General features: G+C 47.7%; 1 protein-coding gene across 1 annotated transcript in view; it reads right to left on the bottom strand.

Annotated features, from left to right (window-relative positions):
- DNAAF9 (dynein axonemal assembly factor 9) overlaps positions 1 to 20,135 on the bottom strand; it is a 101,838-nt gene that overhangs the window by 18,158 nt on the left and 63,545 nt on the right. Inside the window, exons 21-28 of the mRNA XM_040981758.1 lie at positions 18,214 to 18,317; positions 15,189 to 15,335; positions 14,143 to 14,231; positions 13,630 to 13,731; positions 13,273 to 13,390; positions 9,094 to 9,182; positions 7,309 to 7,467; positions 2,062 to 2,187 (exon numbers count right to left, since the gene is read on the bottom strand). Of these exons, the coding sequence (XP_040837692.1) occupies positions 2,062 to 2,187; positions 7,309 to 7,467; positions 9,094 to 9,182; positions 13,273 to 13,390; positions 13,630 to 13,731; positions 14,143 to 14,231; positions 15,189 to 15,335; positions 18,214 to 18,317 (934 nt within the window). The remainder of the gene's footprint in view (positions 1 to 2,061; positions 2,188 to 7,308; positions 7,468 to 9,093; positions 9,183 to 13,272; positions 13,391 to 13,629; positions 13,732 to 14,142; positions 14,232 to 15,188; positions 15,336 to 18,213; positions 18,318 to 20,135) is intronic.

The raw sequence follows: 20,135 nt of genomic DNA on the forward strand, positions 1-20,135 counted from the left end.
AATGCTGTTCAAAACACTAGTGAATCTCTTGGAATTTTCTTTGCAGTGGCAAGTCTTGACTCTCATTTACTTGATTTCCAACAATAGCCAGACACACCCCATTTGGAATCAAGTTCAGTGGATTAGTGAGCTGAGTGGGAACACCACTTGGGTGGTAGATCCAGTTCTCTTTCCTGATTCCCTCACAGTTTCTGAAGAATTCCAAAGAAGAACCTTCACATGCTGTAAGCAAGGTCAAGAGGCCTGGGACAAAGGAAGAGGTTTCTCCACCATAGCCCACCAAGAACAGGACTCACTGTCACTGCACTCACAGGTCACTGACTATGTAGCCACACAGGACGGGCGTTTGCGGCAGCAATTAGACCACTGCCTACATTCCATATCAGAGTGCTTGGTTAGCTTCCTCCTAATATGTACCTGGGAGGCATAACTGATGGCATAAATACTTAGGTCTACTTGGGTCTCTGCCACCCACATAGGAGATCTGATTTCTGACTCAGCACTGATCTAACCTTGGCTGTTGTAGGCATTTGGTGAATGAACTGGCAGATGGAAAGTTTCCTGTTTCTCTTTCTCTTTCCTTTTCAAGTAAAATACTGGGCCTGGCACAAGGGCTCACTGCATAAATCCTCACCTTGTACACGTTAGGATCCCATATGGACACTGACTCATGCTCCAGCTGATCCATTCCCATCCAGCTCTCTGCTTGTAGCCTAGGAAAGCAACAGAGGATGGCCCAAAGTCTTGGGATCCTGAACCCATGCTAGAGACCTGGAAGAAGCTCCTGGCTCCTGATCGGCTCAGCTCTAGCTGCTGTGGCTACTTGAGGAGTGAACCAGTGAATGGTTCTTCTTAGGACAGCCCATGGCTCCAGTATCAGAGCTGAATACAGGTGTCTCTTAAGGTATCATATCCAATCATAGAATGGAAACTCATATTGGGGTTTGGGTCATTAAGCTGTTGACTTAAAGCAGCTGAAGATAAATTTAGAACACATGGACTTCTATACATATTGATGAAACTGGAATGTAATGTCTATTTTGGTGTCCTTGGCCTTCAAACTGATACGCTGGCTCATTCTTCCTAATCAAACTAGAAACTATTGTTGCTTCCTTAGGATTCTTAAAAAATTGCATTCACCTTTTTATTATGGAACTATTGTTTCTGTAGAGTTATTTTTATTTGAAAAGTAGGCTTTACAGAGGCAGGAGAAACAAAGGGAGAAGGTCTTTCATCTGCTGGCTCACTCCCCAAATGGCTATGACAGAGACAGCTGAGCTGATCTGAAGCTGAGAGCTGGGAGTTTCTTCCAGGTCTCCTGCGTGGGTGCAGGACCCCAAGTCTTTGGGCCATCCTCCACTGCTTTCCCAGGCCGATATATGGCACTAACTTATACCATGATGGTGTACATGTCATCAGTGTAATACCTGGAAAATTATTAAACTTTTTGGAGTCCCAGCTCCCTCATGGTAATGTCACAGTAATGATAACTTTTAAGGATCAGAAGGAGCAAGGCATCAACATAATGCCTGACAAGTAGCACAAAATAAGATGATGTTCACTTTTGTCCTGCTTACTAATCCTTTCTACTAAACTGTATTGATGGGTGCCTGGGATATATAAGTTAAATTCTACACTAATAAATGCTGAAATGTTGCCATAATAGTCAGGTCAGGATCAAGCTGAATCTAGAAGTCATTCCATCCAGGTCTCATTTGGGTGGCAGGGCTCCGAGTACCTGAGTCATCTTCTGATGTGATATCTTACCAGGCACATTGGTAGAAAGCTGGATCAGAGGTGCAGCAGCTAGGATTTGCAGTTATCAACAGAAATGGCTCCTGCCGTTATAGAAGCTATCCCTCCTTCTCTTTGACTATCAAACTAAGAGAGTCTTTTTAAGACCTGGCATTAATCCAAGACTATCTCAGCATTTACAACACACATGGTAGGCTTCCAGAAGTAAAGCACACATGAAGTGTGTCTCCTGCTAAAGCATGGGAACCAATCACTTTCATCACATTTAAGTCATCCTGTGGGCTGGAACTTGTTCTCAGGACCTACCTGTGCTCCATGTAGCAGCTCTGGGGCTCCACACACACTGTGACTGCACCGATGGTGAAGGAGGCCCTGACGTTTGCATCTGGGTGGGTCTGCAGTGCCTGGACAACATCAATGACATCCGTGTAGCTATGGGGAAGGGAAAAGACTGCTTAGTTTAATGACTGGGGCTGCTGAGCTGGGTAAATGGGGAGGCCTAAATGAGTAAGGGTACAAGAAAAACCAAGAGGAGGAGCCTGTGACTAGATTTCTTGGTGTCATTCCACTTGGTGATCCACAGAAACCAAAGTATTTGGAATCCAAAGTATTTCTGCACTCTTGAGTTCTCTTCAAATGGAAGGGCCATTCTGTTGGGCTGTAAGGGGAAACCTGTGGGCAGCCCTGGGGCAGGGTGGTTTGGAACTGGTAGAATTATTTTAATAGGCCTGTTTGCTAATCACAAACTAGCAGCATTTGTCCTGGTCTCTACTTACTAACAGCTCTTTCCTATCCTTCCTATCTCAAAGAAGTGGCTATGACAAACAGGGGATCCCATCAGACTTGTCCATTTCACGACAACATGTTAAGCACTGCTTGCAATTTTTATATCACCTATGTGGAAATGTCTCCTAACTTCAGACTTTGAGAGTCAGTTTGTTATTGTCACTGAGAGCCCTATGTGACTGCACTTGTCCTGTCCCCTCCTGGTCTTGTTGACTCCAGGGGAGGGGGCTCCTCTTTCAGGTGCTGGGACTGAAACATTTCTTTGGTGTTGTCTGAATATATTCTTCTTTGGTCTTTAAACAGAAATACAAGATTCCCAACCCTGCCGCTAAGTTCACAACCATTTCTTGCCCATATGCCCCAACAGCCTCCCAGATGGGCCCCTTCTTCCATCCTTGCTCTACACCAATCAGCTGATGTTCTCTTCTGTTCAAACCCTCTAGAGGCTTCCATCTCACTCAGCATGAAAGCCCTCTGTGATCTGAAGAATTTCATTTCCTACCATTCCATCCCTTTCCCTAATCCAGCCACTTTGGCCCCCTGGCTCTTCTCTGAACATGCCAAACATACTTTAACTTTGCTCACTCTGTCCCCTCTGCCCAGAATGCTCTTTTCCCCAGATACACCTGCATGGCTCCCTCCCTTCCTCTTTCCCTTCAGGTCTCTGCTCAAGTGGTATCTCCTGGGGGAGGGGATCTCCTCTGACCTCACACATTTAATATGTTATGGCACCCTCCTGCAAGGTACTCCATGGCCCTTCTCAAATTTTTTAGCAAAGTGCTGACTAAATCAGCCAACCAGGTCCTTTCTCATTTACCTGCTTATTGTCAGTCTCCACAATAACAATATAAAGCAAGGGCTGTAATCTCTGGGGCCTAACAAGTCAAGTCACAAGTGGACCTGCCCTTTGCCCGGCTGTGGAGAACACTTTTCCCTTTTGGCCCAGGGTATCGTAAGACCGTTTCTTACAGAGGGAGGTCAAACCTGATGGGCTGTCTTGTAGATCAGATGGGCCGAGATTTGCCTGGGATCTTGGAGGCCAGTGCCAGGGCCAGGGAACAGATACAGCCTCCATGGGCCATTTCCTGAGTTCCTACAAACAACTCATCTGTAAAAAGGCCCTTGGCTTGTTTCCAGGCTACAATATCCCTTCCTTCCCCTAAGTCTGGCCCCTGTCCTGACCAATCAATGGAAATGGAGTGGGGAAGAGGGTTTGCCAGGTTTGATCCCTACAAAAGCCTGGGAGCTGGAGTGCCTTCAGCACAAGCCCTTGGCTTGCTGGAGTCCCTTCTTCAAGGCTTCTCCCCATATGTGCCATGTGGGTACATGGCCATGTTGGGTTCTTCGCATTGCAGTGCCTGGGTGGGCCTAGATGCCACAGGCACTGGCGGGCTTTCAGAGCAGCCTGTCTGGTCAGTGAGGCTGTCACTTGCACACTGCCCGTGTATGATGGCTCTCACCCTCCTGGCTCAGTGTCCCAAGGTTGGCTCCAAGGCATTAGCTTCCCTTCTTCTAAAAACAAGGGTGTGGAAGACTTTTATATTCCAAGTTCAGTCTAAACCAGAAACTTAACTCCTAGCATAGAAAAGAAGACTGATGGATCTACATACAGGCTAATCTTAAACACTTCAGCCCCTTTATTTTGGTGAGACTTTCTTGGGGGAGGGGGCGGGGGCAGGGAGGTTCCAAGTTTTAGAGTGGTTCATTAGTCTCTGCTGATCTCAAGGGGAAAAAATTCAAGCCAAACAACAGACCCAGGCGTCCTCATTGTGAGGCCTGTGCATCAGGGCACTGCCTAAGGCTCTTGGCCCTTCCTGCTTGAACCTCCTCCCCACCCAGCCCCTGGCCTGTCCCGGCCCTGGTGCACCTTCACTAGAGCAGGCAGCGTGCCCTGCAGACACAGAGAAGGAAGCCCCTTGCGCCAGTTACCACAGCATGGGCCAGACCACTGTGGCTAAACTGACTCCCTGTGCAATAAGGAAGAGACAGACTGGCTCTTCTTGGTGGCTTCTTTCTTGCCAGTATTTGCTGCATCAGAAATAAAAACAAATCTAGACAACAACCCAGTGGGATCTTCCTTTCCTTCCTCTGAAACAACAGATGCTCTATTCAGGTCCTCTAGACTGTTACATGGTTGCAATCTAAGCCTATTATTACACTGGGCACATGATTTGTATTAATTCCATTTGGTCTTGGGAGATACATTATTTTTAAGGTATATAACTTCAAATAACGACTTTCTAACATTCCAGAGTATAAACACAGCTCCTCAATTCCTTAAAAGTAACTTTCTGTACAACCTTCTGCTGGTTCCTTTATTTACCACTGGAGTCAGGATGCTGACCAGGTTCAACACCACACAATCCCTGGTGTTGATTATAATCACATTCCCTTAGGGCTCTAACTTCTGGGAACTGCCAGTCTCCCTCATTTATGACACCTATTATTTTAAGAGTAATTCCATTTTTGAAATGAGTACCTGCAGTACTCCCTATTGTTACACAAAGTCAAACAGAATCAAGTGACTCCCATAGCTAAATGAAACTGCTTAATATCACAGGTTTGTTAGAAATGCAAATAAAAGGGCCCGGCGCTGTGGCGCAAGTGGTTAAGGTCCTCGCCTTGCACGCCCGGGATCCCATATGGGCGCCGGTTCTAATCCCGGTAGCCCTGCTTCCCTTCCAGCTCCCTGCCTGTGGCCTGGGAAAGCAGTCGGGGACGGCCCAAAGCTTTGGGACCCTGCACCCGCGCGGGAGACCCAGAAGAGGCTCCTGGCTTTGGATTGGCATAGCATCGGCAGTTGCGCTCACTTGGGGAGTGAATCATCGGATGGAAGATCTTCCTCTCTGTCTCTCCTCTCTGTATATCCGCCTTTCCAATAAAAAAATAATAAAAATAAATCTTTTAAAAAAAAAAAAAAAGAAATGCAAATAAAAGCCATATTCAAGGGGGAAAAAATCACAATTTGAGAAGCCTCTGGGCACTCCCTTTACCAGCATCCTTGACAGAGGACAGGAAGGTCTAGCCCCAGGGAGCTGGCTGTGCTACAAAGAGCTTCCTACAGAATCTCAGGCCATGGGCCTGTTCTGAAAGAACAGGGCCCTAGTGTAGAGTCACGACATCTAGTTGGCACTCTGAACTGGAGGACACCTGACTCCTGCGGCTGTGACTGGGCAAAGGCTGGGTCTGCACGGCTTCAGGGGGCTGGCTACACATGGTCTCTGCAGTACAGAAGCAGCCAGGCCAGCTGACGCTGCTGTAGGCTTGTCATATCTGAGATAAGGAGCCAGGGATGTTCTCCCAGGCACTGGAGGGCAGACATGCGCCCTCAGCTGCATGCTGTCAGGCTGCCAAATTCACCTTATAGGGCCATACCATCAGACTCTTGTGGGGGTGGAGGGTGACAGCTGGGCCAGTCTTTTCCTTTGACCAGTAAAATTGATGGGAACCCAGATCAAAAAGTGGTTGGGCCTGGTGCGGTGCCCTAGTGGCTAAGTCCTCACCTTGCAGACATCAGGATCCCATATGGGTATAGATTCGTGTTCTGGCTACTCTGCTTCCCATCCAGCTCCCTGCTTGTGGCCTGGGAGGGCAGCCAAGGATGGTCCAAGGCCTGCACCCTCATGGGAGACCTGGAAGAAGCTCTTGGCTCCTGGCTTCAGATTAGCTCAGCTGCAGCCATTGCAGTCATTTGGGGAGTGAACTAGTAGATGGAAGATTTTCCTCTCTGTATATTTGCCTTTCCAAGCAATCAATCAGTCAATCAAACAATATCTTCAAAACAAGTGGTTTCAAGTGTAGACTCTTCTTCTGTAGTTTGCATGACTCGACCGCACAAGAGGACAAAATGGCTGACTGAAGGGAAGCTGGAGGCAGGTGTGGGCACCAGCTTGCTGTTGCATCATGGCTTGCAGTGGGCAGAGCCTATTCCCTCCCTCTTCAGGATCCCAATCCTAGTCTTCCTACAGCATCCAGCTCATAGCCAGGGGCCCAGAAGAGCTAAAGAACAAAAAATATTACATGGTACCAATGTACTTGGTGAAAACCACCAGAAATTTCTTGATTTCCACCAGCTATGGCTACACAAGCAAAAAGCACAGCCCATGTTTTCCTGACCAAGTGCATTCCCCTCTGGACCCAGGTGGCAATGGGCCAGGGACACCTCTGTGAAAGGCTTTAGAACAGATGAGGGAAGCTCCTTTCAGTCATGGACCCCTGGAACAGATGAACATGCTCTGTCAGTCCTGCCATTCTGTGAGCACCACCATGATAACCCTGCTTACCCAACGACACCCCAAGGCAGTCAGCTTGCAATCACTGTCCTGCTCACAGCCACCAAGAGGGTGCTCTTTGTCCAACAGACTGCTCACATTCCTGAGCCAGCCCAGGACCATGGGAGGGCTGAAGGGTACAGATGTGGGGCCATCCTCAGGTTCCACAGGAGATGGAACTGAAACTAATGCAGCTCATCTGGATGGTAAAGGAGGAGGTAGAGCCCACTACTGTTAGAGGAATTATCAAAGAACCTGCTCCAGTTTCCCTACTCCACCCCTTCTTGGACACATGAAAATGTTGAAGCCAAACTGAAAGCCTGTGTGCAAGCTACTTCATCTGTCACCATAGACTGTGCAATACCAAGATGGTCCTTGCTAGGGTAGCATGGACACTGTTTATATACATGTGGAGTGTGTTCCAAATTTGCTGCACAGGAACTAAGGTAAGGGTGGGATAAGCAGCTCGACTTGACACCCCAGTGCCCAGGCTCACCCTTGTAACACCACCAGCAGCCTGGTCTTCTTGCAGATGTAAGCTGCCTGGCGGGCAGAGCGGTTCTGCTGGGCATCCAGGGCACTGGACAAGTATCTCTGGAAGTGGGCAGCATGGAAGCACTCGGAGCTGTCCATGACCTGGCGGTACACCATCCACCTGCAGCAGGCAAAGGCACTCTCAGCACAACAGCATCCTGTAGGCCTGGTCCCACAGACTCACCATGGATTCTAATGGGACCAGGCCCTTCTGCTCAGTCTGTGCAGTAATTCAGAAGCAAAAGAGAAGGCAGAGAGTAGTGAAAGGGTGCCTGGTACCCTGGAAGTGCCACCTTGGGAGCTTCTGACAGGAAAGCCTTCAGTACAGTGAGAAAAGCACCTTTGTCCAGGCTGCCGCCCCGCCCCGCCCCTCTCCACCCCGGCCCTGAAATAAAATGGCTTCAATCTGTGGTCACCACAGTTCTTGTAAGGAGTAAGCAAGGATGACTATGACAGCAAATATCTGGGTGAACAGAGACTCCAAGGTTGATTATGTCAACCAATGGACATTGGAAGGGGTTCCTTGCCCTTGGACTGGTGAGACTGATAACATTTCAGAACTATTGAAACCACCTGGGCAGAACCCTTGGAGCATGCGCCACACTGGGGATCCTGGTTGATATGGGGTGGCTATTCTCCATCCCTGCATACTGGGGTGGTTGGGAGCTCAGTATGGTTTCTCCCCTTATCTCTTTCCCCTTCCCTGAGATACAGAAAGAAGAAACAAAAAATTTGGAAACAATGATCACACCCACTTTTTCCCTAATCCTTGATCCTTTCTGCCCTAATCAGCTACATAAACATCAGAGAAGATAAAAAAAGAGGAAAGGATCAGCTTTCACCTAAAAAAAAAAAAAAAAGCAAGGATAAAGAATTCACAATCTTTACAGAACAAAAGCACTGGACTTGAAGAACTGGTCTCATATTTTGCTAGTGTCAATCTACATTTTGCTCAATGTCCCCTACAAGCTCCCATGTAGACTCCTAGCCCTCTCAAACCTCTAGGCCACTTCTGTCTTCTTAGATTCCTGGTGGGCTTCTGCAGAATGCCTTCCCCTGTGGCACACCGAGGAACTTGCAGTTAAATGCCTGGTTCCATCAGGAAAAGCTGTCCCAGTCAGGTGGAAGTGATGGACAGCTGGTCTTCCCAATATCACCTGAGCCAAAAAGGTCCCAGCTATTCCTAATCTCACACAGTCCCCTTGCAGTCATGCAAGGACTTCTCTATTGTCCAAGCGCTGAGCTCTTACAGCCTCATGGCCCTAACGTGTCCTGCTGACCAGGCATGCTCTTGGGTGTCTATACTTGTTGGCTCTACTGCTACAATGCTCTCCCCCAGGTATTCATGGGGCTCACTCCTGCTCAAATGTCACCTTTTCAGTGAGGTATCCCCTAACCATCCAAGTCAAAATGAAAACCCCACTCCTATGTATGTACTTTATGTATCCTCTTCTGCTTTATTTTCTCCATTGCATTTTTCACTAATACACTGTTTTCTGTTAGTTTGCCTTCCCTAATTAGAACTGAACTCTGTAACAGATGCTCCTGTCTATTCTACTCCTCAGACTCAGTGCAGTGCTTTGCAGACAAGAAGCTGGACACAGCATGCTGTTAAATGGATGGAGGGGTGATTACTGTGCTGACACTAAGCACACAAAAGGTCAATCTAAATCCAAGGCTTCTCAGGGGCCAAGGCAACACAGGCATAGGATCCCTTGCCCAAAGCCAAGCCAGCAGCCATACTAACCTGCCATATTCTTTATGCAGAGTGACCAGAAAAGCACAGAGCTCATTAGCATGACAACCTGGGAGGCCAGTTACAATGCTGATCACAACCTACATGAAAGAAAAGTCAAATAGTTTTGCAATTCAACTGAGAGGCAGCATTGTATAAGACTGAAAGGAACTTATTTCTGAAGCCAAGTTTTGTGTGTCTGAACTACCAGCAATGACCATGGGGGCAGTGACAAAGCCTAATTTATTTTTTATTTTTATATGTTTAAGATTTTTAAAAAAAGACTTATTTTTTTTTCATTGGAAAGTCAGATTTTATAGAGTGAAGGAGAGACAGAGAGAAAAGATCTTCCATTCTCTGAATCACTCCCCAAGTGTCTGCAATGGCCAGGGCTGAGCCACTCTGAAGCCAGGAGCCAGGAGCTTCTTCCGAGTCTCCCACATGGGTCCAGGGTCTCAAGGCTTTGGACAGTGCTTGACTGCTTTCCCAGACCACAAGTAGGGAGCTGGAAGGAAAGCTGGGCTGCTGGGATATGAACAGGTGCCCATATGGAATCCCAGGTGTGCAAGGAGAGGACTTTAGCTACTAGACTACAGTGCTGAGCCCTATTTCTAAGATTTATTTTATTTATTTGAAAGGCAGAGTTGGGGGGGGGGTGGTGAAAGTACAGAGATCTTCTATCTGCTGGTATACTCCACAAATGGCCACAATTGCCTGGGTTCAGCCAGGCCAGAGCAATCAGCCATGAACTTTATCTGAATCTCCTACATGGGTGCAATGGTCCAAGGACTTGGGCCATCTTCTGTAGCTTTACAAGACTCATGAACAGAAATCTAGATCAAAATGGAAAATCTGGGTCTCAGGCTGGTGTCCCTACGGGACGCCAGTGTTGCAGACAGCTGCTTAACCCATTTTGACACAACGTCAGCCCCTAGAGCCTACTTTATAAGACAGGGATGAGGATTAACTGAATTAAAACAGCTACGGTGCTCAGGACAGTACCTGACTCTTAGGAAATACCATACAGAATGAAGGATTACCATGTGGAGCATGTTGTGAATATGCCAGTTAAGATGCAATGCATTAAGCAGCTTAATGCTTGTGACCATATACCTCTTCTGTAAAGCAGACATACAGGGATTCTGATATTTCCAACAATAACATTTCCTAGGATAATACTGGGATGAAAGGAGGTCTGGGATAAAAATGCCTGGGCTACGCAGCACTGGGGCTGCTCTTGCTTGGCTGCTGGAGCTGTCCAAGATACATGGCCTGAGCTGAGTCGCAGCCCACTGGGCTTCACAGCACTTCAGGTATACTCCAGAAGAGGAGCCAGCTAGCCTTCTGGACTGGCCCAGGATTATTATATGACTACACAAAAATAGGTTCCTCTCTAGAAGACATTTCCAAGCAGTGTAACAAACTTACTGAAAAAGAAGGGGTTCAGTAGAGGAGGTAGGCATCACACAGCTGCTGCGGGACATCATGGAAACAACACAAGCATGGTGAAATTACTATGCATTACATCCCAACACAGACCCATGGGAGAGGCCTGGCCTTGGACAGCTCATGCTCAGGCTGAGAAGGGTATCATTGGTGGCCTGGGTGCCAATCACATCAGCATAGATAGCTCTGGATCCCTCTTCTGTGGCAGTCACAAATTCTCCCTGCTTCCCTCAGCTCCATATCCCTTCCAGCCTCACTTGGGCCTCACTGCATAATCAATACTTTCCTCCTTCCATCCAGCTTTCCCCATCCTGGTTCCTGGTTCTCAAGGTCCAGGTCTCAGCCCTTCAAGTCACAGCACATATACATACAGGAGGCACCTTCTTATTTTAGGACAGTCCTATATTGTCTTTCCAATAACATATAACAGGAGGGCCTCATGTCTAACTCCCTACCTTGCATCTGCCAGGATCTCATATGGGCATCGGTTCACATCATGGCTGCTCTACTTTTCATCCAGCTCCCTACTTGTGGCCTGGGAAAGCAGTAAAGGATGACCCAAATTCTTGGGACCCTGCACCTGTGTAGGAGACCTAGAAGAAGCTCCTGGCTCCTGATTAGCTCAGCTCACTGTTGTGGCCACTTGGCGAGTGAACTAGCGGATGGAAGAGCTTTCTCTCAGTTTTTTTTGGCCTTTCCAGTAAACAAACACATAACAGGGGCCAGCATGATGGCTCAATTGGCTAATTCTCAGCCTACAAGCATTGACATCCTATATGGAAATAGGTTTGAGTTTCGGTTGTTCCACTTCCCATCCTGATTCCTGCTTATGGCCTGGGAAAGGAGTACAGGATGGTGCATATCTTTGGGATCCTACCCCCACTCTATCCCTACCCTACTCTGGTATATCCAGAGGAGGATCCTGGCTCCTGCCCTCGGAGCCATTGTGGCTGCTTGCAGAGTGAATTAGCAGATGGAAGATCTTTCTCCCTGTGGATGTTTCTTCGCAATAAAAACAAATCTTTAAAAAAGAATTTACTCAGCTGCAGCACTCATTGCTTTGCAAAGGAAGAAGGGCAGACAAATTGATCAACTATCCTAGTAAAGGCTGACAGCAAACTTGAGGATGAACGGAGTCTTTGAGGTAGACTATGTCAGACAATTGACCTTGGAAGGATTTCCTCATCCTTGGAGCAGCGATATCAACAGCATGTCGGAACTATTGAAATTACTTGAGTGAAACCTTCAGGACATGCTCCAAAATGAGGACCCTGGGATGACATCGGGTACTGGGGAGCTGGGCGTGGTCTCTCCCACTGTATCCTCCTCTGTCCCACATACAGGAAGAAGAAAATGTGTAAACAATGGTCTTGCTTACTTTCCCCTGATCCTTGACCCTTCTAACCCTGATCAACTATGTAAACATCATCAAAAATAAAATTAAAAAAAATTTTACTCTGTGGGAGAGGCGGGCGGGCACGTGGTACAGCACGGTAAGCCATTGCCTAGGACCCCTACAGGCTGTACAGGAGTGCTGGTTTGAGTCCTGGCTATTACTCTGCTTATGATGCAGCTTTCTGCAAATGAGCCTGGGAAGTGGCAGATGACAGCCCACACAGTGGGCTCCTGCCACTGCCTCGGGCAGTTTGTAAAAAATAACAATGGGACTTCATAAGAAAAAGGACAGACTGTTTCTGGAATCCTGAGTTCCCAGAGACCAAGGTAAAGTTCTGTGGCAATGGTCCATAAGGGAGTAAAAGTCTGAGACCAAGGTCGAGGCCTGCAGGTGAGGGTCTGCAGCTGGGCAACAGCCCAAGGCTAAAGGACTGTGTGTTTTAGAATATCCTTGTGACAGTCACGTATTGACTTCTATACATGGGTCACACTATTGCTACCTGATCAAGCATTGGATGAAATGACACCAATATGGGATGTAGCTTTCAATATTTATGTCATATCAATTTCTGTAATTTCACTCTCCAAGAAGCTCAATAAAAGATTGAGGCAGTAGGCCTTCTAAGTGGATCTCCTTCCTTAGAGAATGGGGTTCCTTTGGTCTCCCACTTTCACCGTCTTTATCTTGTGTCTGTCTCCTTTCTTATTTCTCTATTGCACATTGTCCCATGTCCAACCCTGCTCATGTTGCACTGACTGTGATAGCCGCTCCCATGGGAGACTGCCTGGCTTTTGGCCTAGCCCAGCTCTGACTGCTGTGGACTTTTAAGGAGTGAACCAGTGGATGAGAAATCTCCCTCCACTCTTCCCCTTCACTGTTGCTCAGCCTCTTAAATTAACTAATCAATTGATCAATCATCCCTTTAAAAAAATTCCTCAGCAAGTGTTCATTAAGATCACCTTACCCCAGTGGTCCCAGCAAGGGCTGAGTAACAAGGGTACCCTTGCCCTTGTTAAGTACAATGTGTCAGCCTCTGCCAGGACTGTCCCTGTGGCTGCCAGAAAGAGCTGGTGGCATAAGAACACTGAGAAAGAGTTTAACATACTTGGAAAATCAAGGGAAGGGCATGGCAAGACACTATGGATTTTACTTCTGTCAGCAGGCTTGGCCTGACAGTCAAATGTATAGAGTGGGTTTTATGTTCTACGGCATATATCCAAGGAGGTGGATGGAACATTATAAAAATGACCTCCCCCTGAGTTCTTTTGTTAGCTGAAACAAAAGACCCAAGGGGATGCTTCCAGGATTATCCCCCTGTGAGTGCCAGTGCATCTGCTGGGCTCCTTTACCTTGTCAATGTCTGTTCTGTGCTCAGGGCTGACTTCAGCTTGCTGCAGCACAACTGGGAGATGGCCCCGCAACACAGGTTCTCTGCTAATGCTGCTGATGGCAAAATGCTGGAGAAACCTGGAAAAACAAAACAAAGTGACCGGGTCCTCATTGCCAACCTTGCTGGAATGTGCCCATTCACAAGATAAACCCTCTTCACTGCTGAGAAATATATTTTAGAGAGATTGGAGAGAATATTGCACAAGGTGTGTCACCACCATCTTTTACAATGGTCTCTAAGAAATACGAACAGGGAGGTTTCTGGGATTTCAAAAGGTGGACCCTGAGATGTATAGAAGCAGCCCCCCAGCACGCACCAGTCCAGCTCTGGGAGTCTGGTTGAGAGCAGCTTCAGAGAGCTCCACTTCTCCCCGGCAGGATGGCTCAGGACCCCAAAGAGCTTCTGTGCACTGCAGTGGCTGCAACGAGAAAGCTCATAGATTATAACTAAGCTCCCTGCAGTGGGCACATTCACAGGGCTAGTTCTGATGCCTTTAGGCCATAGGCGTGTGACAGGGCCTACTGTTCCAGAACAAGCACCTCACTGATTATACAGAATGCAGCATTAGTATGTGACAGTTGTTGAGCTCACATTGGAAGACTGGCCTGAAAACACCTGACAGTCCTGTGAGTTTCTGCTTATTGGAGAAATTTATCTAGGATTCTATTTCTCCCCAGGGCCCTAGCTACCTGTGGGCTGGCAGCACTATGACGACTGTTGGCTCTTTGAGAAGCCAAGACCCCTGTGTTACATAACACAAGTCCTCCTGCGGAGAGCACACCCACAGAGCTCCGGGAAGCAGGCGCAAACACTCTAGGCAGTCACTTACATTCTCTTTTGTTCCACAGATAATCCATCTTCCTGAATCACTTTTAAAGAGAGCCCCGAGTTATCCTGCTGTTGCCAGGGGGAGAAGACCTAAACAAAACAATTTGAGCAAAGAACACTTTAAACTCAACAACAGGATATGGAACCCACATGGGGATTTGATGGCGGTTGGAAATCTAGACTGTCAGTGCAGAGAAAAGCTACTGCAACAAACAAGTTGGCTTCAAAAGCAGAAGCCTGAAGCAATTCTGCTGTGTATTTTTTTTCATAATGAGAATGCCTTTCTGGGTTCCTCTCCCCAAGGACTCTGCTCCTCCAAAGGTCAGCAGTGCAGAGGACAGTGTTGCTGCTGGGCAGCATGGCCCAGGCAACAGGGCGGACCAGCCAGCAGTGTCTCAAGCAAATCCTGCCTGGGGCAAAGGGCTGGTCATCTAAGGCACTATCTCTAGGTTTCCAGATTCTGCCGATAAGCACTAGCAAGCAGGAAGTGGGAGACAAAGAACAAGCTGAGAAGGCGGTCTGCAGTCAAGGTCATTTCAATGTTCAGTGAGTGTGTCCTAAGGAAGAGACATTGTCCCCTCATGCTGCAGCAATCCTACCTGTCCACAATACCTCCTGGGCATGAGGCTGGCCATCAGCTTGGCTCTGGTTGCTGTTTGCTCTATGAATGCTAGGCTTCCTCGCTCACGCAAGCAAGCATGCATTGGGCAGGCAGACTGGCAGGAACGGGGATCATCATGAGCCGAGGTAGAGCATGGGCTGGGGCAAACAATCCAGGAGACAGGGCCCAACACTCAGTAAAGGAGCTAAAGTGAAAGTATGTCTAATTGCAAGTGGACAACAAGATCTTTTTTTCTCCAGGAGGTTTTAGGCTTTTGCTGAGCTGCTTTAGTGTGTCACCCTCATTGGCAACAGCACCAATCTAAAACCCAAAGAGGCCAAGAGCAGCCACTTGGCACCAGCGCCCACCCTTCCTTGACTTTATGAGCTGAACTGCCGGGGGCAGATGAGACAGTAGATGTTTTGCTGAGTAATAATTGATATTACCTGTGAGTAAAATGCTTGGTATATCTTTGATTTTGGAGAAAGAGTAATCATCAGAAAATTTTGTGATCCATGAAAATAAACGGGGAGATGAGGAAGCAAAGAGCTTTTGAAGTCTATAAGAAGAGCAGCAACAACACTGGTGGAATCCTAAAGAGAAAAAGAGAGAGCATGAGCAGGAAAATCCACTTGCATGACCCCCATCCCTCATAAGCACACAGGGTCAGTGTGCTTACTCAGTGTAGCCAGTTTCAGATTTCAGGTTTCTTACTAGATGTACTTTATCATACCCAGCTCTAAGAGATGTGAGGGGCCCGGCGCAATAGCATAGTGGTTAAAATCCTCGCCTTGAATGCGACGGGATTCCATATGGGTGCTGGTTCTAGTCCTGGTGTTTCGCTTCCCATCCAGCTCCCTGCCTGTGGCCTGGGAAAGCAATTGAGGATGGCCCAAAGCCTGGAAGAAGCTCCTGGCTCCTGGCTTTGGACTGATTCAGCTCCAGTCATTGTGGCCGCTTGGGGAGTGAACCATTAGACAAAAGTTCTTTCTGTCTGTCTCTTCTCTCTGTATATCTACCTTTCCAATAATAAATAAATAAATCTGGGCCTGGCGCGGTGGCGCAAGTGGTTAAAGGTCCTCGCCTTGCACGCCCGGGATCCCATATGGGCGCCAGTTCTAATCCCGGCAGCCCCGCTTCCCTTCCAGCTCCCTGCCTGTGGCCTGGGAAAGCAGTCGGGGACGGCCCAAAGCTTTGGGAACCTGCACCCGCGTGGGAGACCTGGAAGAGGCTCCTGGCTTCGGATCGGCATAGTATCGGCCCGTTGCGCTCACTTGGGGAGTGAATCATCGGATGGAGGATCTTCCTCTCTGTCTCTCCTCTCTGTATATCCGCCTTTCCAATAAAAAAATAAATCTTTAAAAAAAAATAATAAATAAATAAATAAATCTTAAAAAAAAAAAAAAAAAGAAAGTGTTACAGAGAAGAGGGAGGGACAGAGTGACAGCGATCTTTCCATCTGCTGGTTCACTCCTCAGATGGCCACAACAGCAGGGACTGGGTCAGGCTGAAGCCAGGAATTTCTTCTGAGTCTCCCATGTGAGTGGCAGTGGCTTAAGTACTTGGGCCATCCTTCACTGATTTTTGCAGGCCACTAACAGGGAAGTTGGAAGTGGAGCAGCTGGGAATTGAACCAATGTCAATTTGAGATACTAATGTTGTAACTGGCGACTTTACCTGCCATATCACAATCTGGCCGCAAACATGTAATTTTGACTAAAAATTTATTTTGATTTTTGGTAGGGCTAAGAATCTATCTTCCCCTCAAATTGACTAACTGATCATTTGACATATTGGGAGACTTTTTCTTTCCTTTCTTTCTTTTTAAGATTAACTTTCATTTATTTGAAAGGCAGAGTTACAGACTAAGAGGTTGAAAGAGAGAGAAAGAGAGAAAGAAAGGCCTTCCATTCTGCTGGAGCCCATTCTGCTATACTGTCCTCCGCTGCCTTCCCAGGTACATTAGCAAGGAGCTGAATACAACGTGGAGCAGCTAGGACTCAATGGCATCCATATGGGATGCTGGCACTGTGAGTGGCTTTACCTGCAAAATCACAGCATTGGCCCTGAGAGACTCCTTAATCTAATACCAAAGCTGCCTGGTTGGTCTGTTAAGGCAGCATGCTTCATGTAGAATAAAGACTTGCTCAGAAAATTCATTTTCTGAGCTATCCGACCAAACCATCTCACCCAGTTTCTGTCCTGGTTCCCAGCAACCAGTATGGCTTTAAGCCTGATATTAGGTCAAATAGAGAGGCCAAGTACCACACTAATGGCTGTGCCCTAGTCAATGGGTACAGGCTATGGAAAAGCCACAGGTGACCTTTCTCCTCTATGGTTCCCCTTAGAAGTACTTGTGAGGAGTGATTGGAACATCCCATCTTGGACCCAGGGCTACTTCCTGTTTCCCCTTTCCCACGGCTTGCAAAATTCACACCATTCTGGTTATCCACCAATGAGATGTAACCTCAGGGCCTCTTACCTGAGAATCCCATCCTCAAATCTTTTGCGGCCCCTGCCCCTGGTCCCCACCTACCTGAGGCTCAGATAATCTGTCACCAACCCCTGGGGCCTGCCCACAGCCCTTCTAAACCAATTACCCACACCTATACCCATTCCAGGCTCACCTGGGTTATATGAGCCTCCACGTATGCCCCTTTCTCTCTTTCCCTTCTTCCCTTTTTTCATGGCTCCCCTCTGTCCTCCATCTTGCCCCCTTCCCCTGCCTGGGCACCACCCCACCCCCTGCATCCTGCCACCATGGCAGGAGATGTTTTCCTCCCCCTTCACCCCGCCTCCTGTTCCTACCCTGCTGGAATAAAGGCCTCCTAAGCACCTCTCTGTGTCTGACATTTCAGCTTGTCGCAAACTTATAGGGAAAAGAGGACTTGGCTGCGGGAATTAGCTGCTTGTAAGAACCTTTTAAGAGCATTTAAAACTTAACAGTACTGGCACAGACTGGTGAACCCAAACAATGGCTGTGGGGCCACTTCTGTGGAACAGATGGTAAGTCAGAGTGTATAAGGGAGGCAGAGCTAAGATCCCCTAAGAAAGGCCTGTCTCTTCCTTTGGCCCATGCTAATAGATAGGCAGAGCCTTGTCCATGCCACAGGATGTAACTTCTTTCCAGTTCTTAAGTGGGTGAACTTTAGTGTCCCTGGGCTGGAAGCCATTTACACAGTGCCATGGGACACCTTTTACTTTCTCGTGATGAGTTATCTGGGCATGGAGAGCTGCTGAACCTTTCTAGCCACGCCCTTTAGGGGTCAGTGAGATGGATAAGGCTCACAAGAGCTCTGCAAGGGGCCGGGCCTGTCCAAAACCTTGCAGCCGTGCCGTCGCAATGGCCATGCTGGTTCCTGACATTCTGTCCCACAAGAGCAGAGGGGTGATGCGGAGTTATTTTTCTCCCCCCTCATAACTGACAATATCATTTTTACCATCAAATACTTGGGCTGGTCAAACACCTACCCCATCGTAGAAGGAAATGGAATTCATATGATCCTTGGAAATGACGATATTTCCATGATGACGATGAAAAAACAAAAGGCCACCAGAGAAGAAATGCACTTTCCCTGGAAGGAAAAGAGAGCTGGTCAGGGGTGGAGGGCTGGATGTCCTAACTGTGGGTACACAGTACCAGCAGCACTTCCATTCAAGAACTTTATGTTGCACTATGTGCCCTAAGGAGGCCAAAGAAACTTCCCAGAGTCTTTGAGAGAGATGAAGCATCAGACACAGCAAATAAAATTATCAGCTGACGGAGAAAGGAAAAATTTACATTTCCTTACACTGTGTAATAGGAAACATGCTTAAAAGACTTGGTTATATTTGCTTTGTGACTAAGCTTATACTCTCCACTCTATTTTGCCAGAGCTGGATCAGCCCTATAGAGATCACATCCTTCACTTAAGAGTCCAAAAGGGGCACGGCACCACTGAAGGGAGCCCAAGGGTCGTGGTGCCAGGAAAAGGATGGCCCAGGCCATATGCTGATCTCACTCCTCCTCAACGAAGTTACCCTGCATACTTCACCTCCTAAAATCTTCAGTCCCAGAACTCACTTTGTGACTCCAGGATCTCATCCTTTAAGTTCTCTGATTCCCAATCTTTCATCCTCTGATATTACTGAGCCTTTGGCATCCCCATTTCTACCTGATGCTCAGAAATTTGTGTTTATTTATTTGAAAAAATAGAGCAAGAGACAGAGACAGAGACACACACTGAGATCTTCCATCTGCCAGTTCATCTCCCAAATGTCTGCGAACAGCTGGGGCTGAGCCAGGCCAGATTCAGAAGCCTGGCACTCAGTCCAGGTCTATTGTGCAGGTGGTAAATACAAATGTTTGGCCATCTCTTGTTGCCTTCCAGGCATGGCAAGGAAAGAGTGGAAATGCAGCAGAGACTCCAATCCAGGTACTCCTATACGGGATGCAGGTGTCAAGTGGTATCTTCACTGCAGCATCAAACTCCAGACCAAACTCAGAAATTTGTGATTTTTCATCCACAACGAGGGAAGATCCTCTGGGACAGAACATGCCTTTTATCTCTGTTTTGTCAAGGGAAAAGGACTAAAATAGATTTTATTAAGTATTCACTAAGTACCAAATATGTCACATATTTTATAGTCGTCTCTCTTCACCATCACTCTAAGAAGTGATACTATTTTTCTTACAGGATTGATGAAGACAAATTTAGAAAGACTTTTCCGTAGGACAGAACTGCTTGGTGGCTGGAGCCAGGTAAAGAATGCAGCTTTGTGTGATGTCGATGGTGCTGTACTAGCTGAGTCCCTTCAGCTCTCTCACTCTTTTTCCTATCCCTTTCCTCTGCCCAGCCTCAAGAGACCCACTGTGCTGCCCAGTAGCCCTGGTGCTGCTGTCTCCCACTTCCTCCCATGAACCCCCCTCAGAATTCTTTACTCATCTTCAACTCACGTAAAACCACATCCTCACAAACCTCTGACACAAGGCAAAAATAACCACTGTCCCTAGAGAAAAGAGCCGTCTCTAGGTGTCAGGAGGTAGACACTGCTCCTCTATTTCCTGCTCAGTGTCTGTACCCTTTCATGTCCTAGGTCCCCTGACCCATTCACCGCAGAGCTGAAGTGGCTCAGAAACTAGCTTAATACCACTCAAGGGTATCTTGGACAAAAGAGCAGATGGGGGCCTGGTGTGGTGGTCTGGCAGTTAAAGTCCTCGCCTTGAAAGCACCAAGATCCCATATTGGCGCCGGTTCTAGTCCCGGCTGCTCCACTTCCCATCCAGCTCCTTGCTTGTGGCCTAGGAAAGCAGTGGAGGACAGCCGAAAGCCTTGGGACCCTGCTCCCACGTGGGAGACTTGGAGGAGGTTCCTGGCTCCTGGCTTCGGATCGGTGCAGCACCGGACATTGCA

Source organism: Ochotona curzoniae, unplaced genomic scaffold, assembly GCF_017591425.1.
Source record: "Ochotona curzoniae isolate NIBS_2020 unplaced genomic scaffold, NIBS_Ocur_1.0 contig_3520, whole genome shotgun sequence".
Taxonomy (NCBI): Eukaryota; Metazoa; Chordata; class Mammalia; order Lagomorpha; family Ochotonidae; genus Ochotona; species Ochotona curzoniae.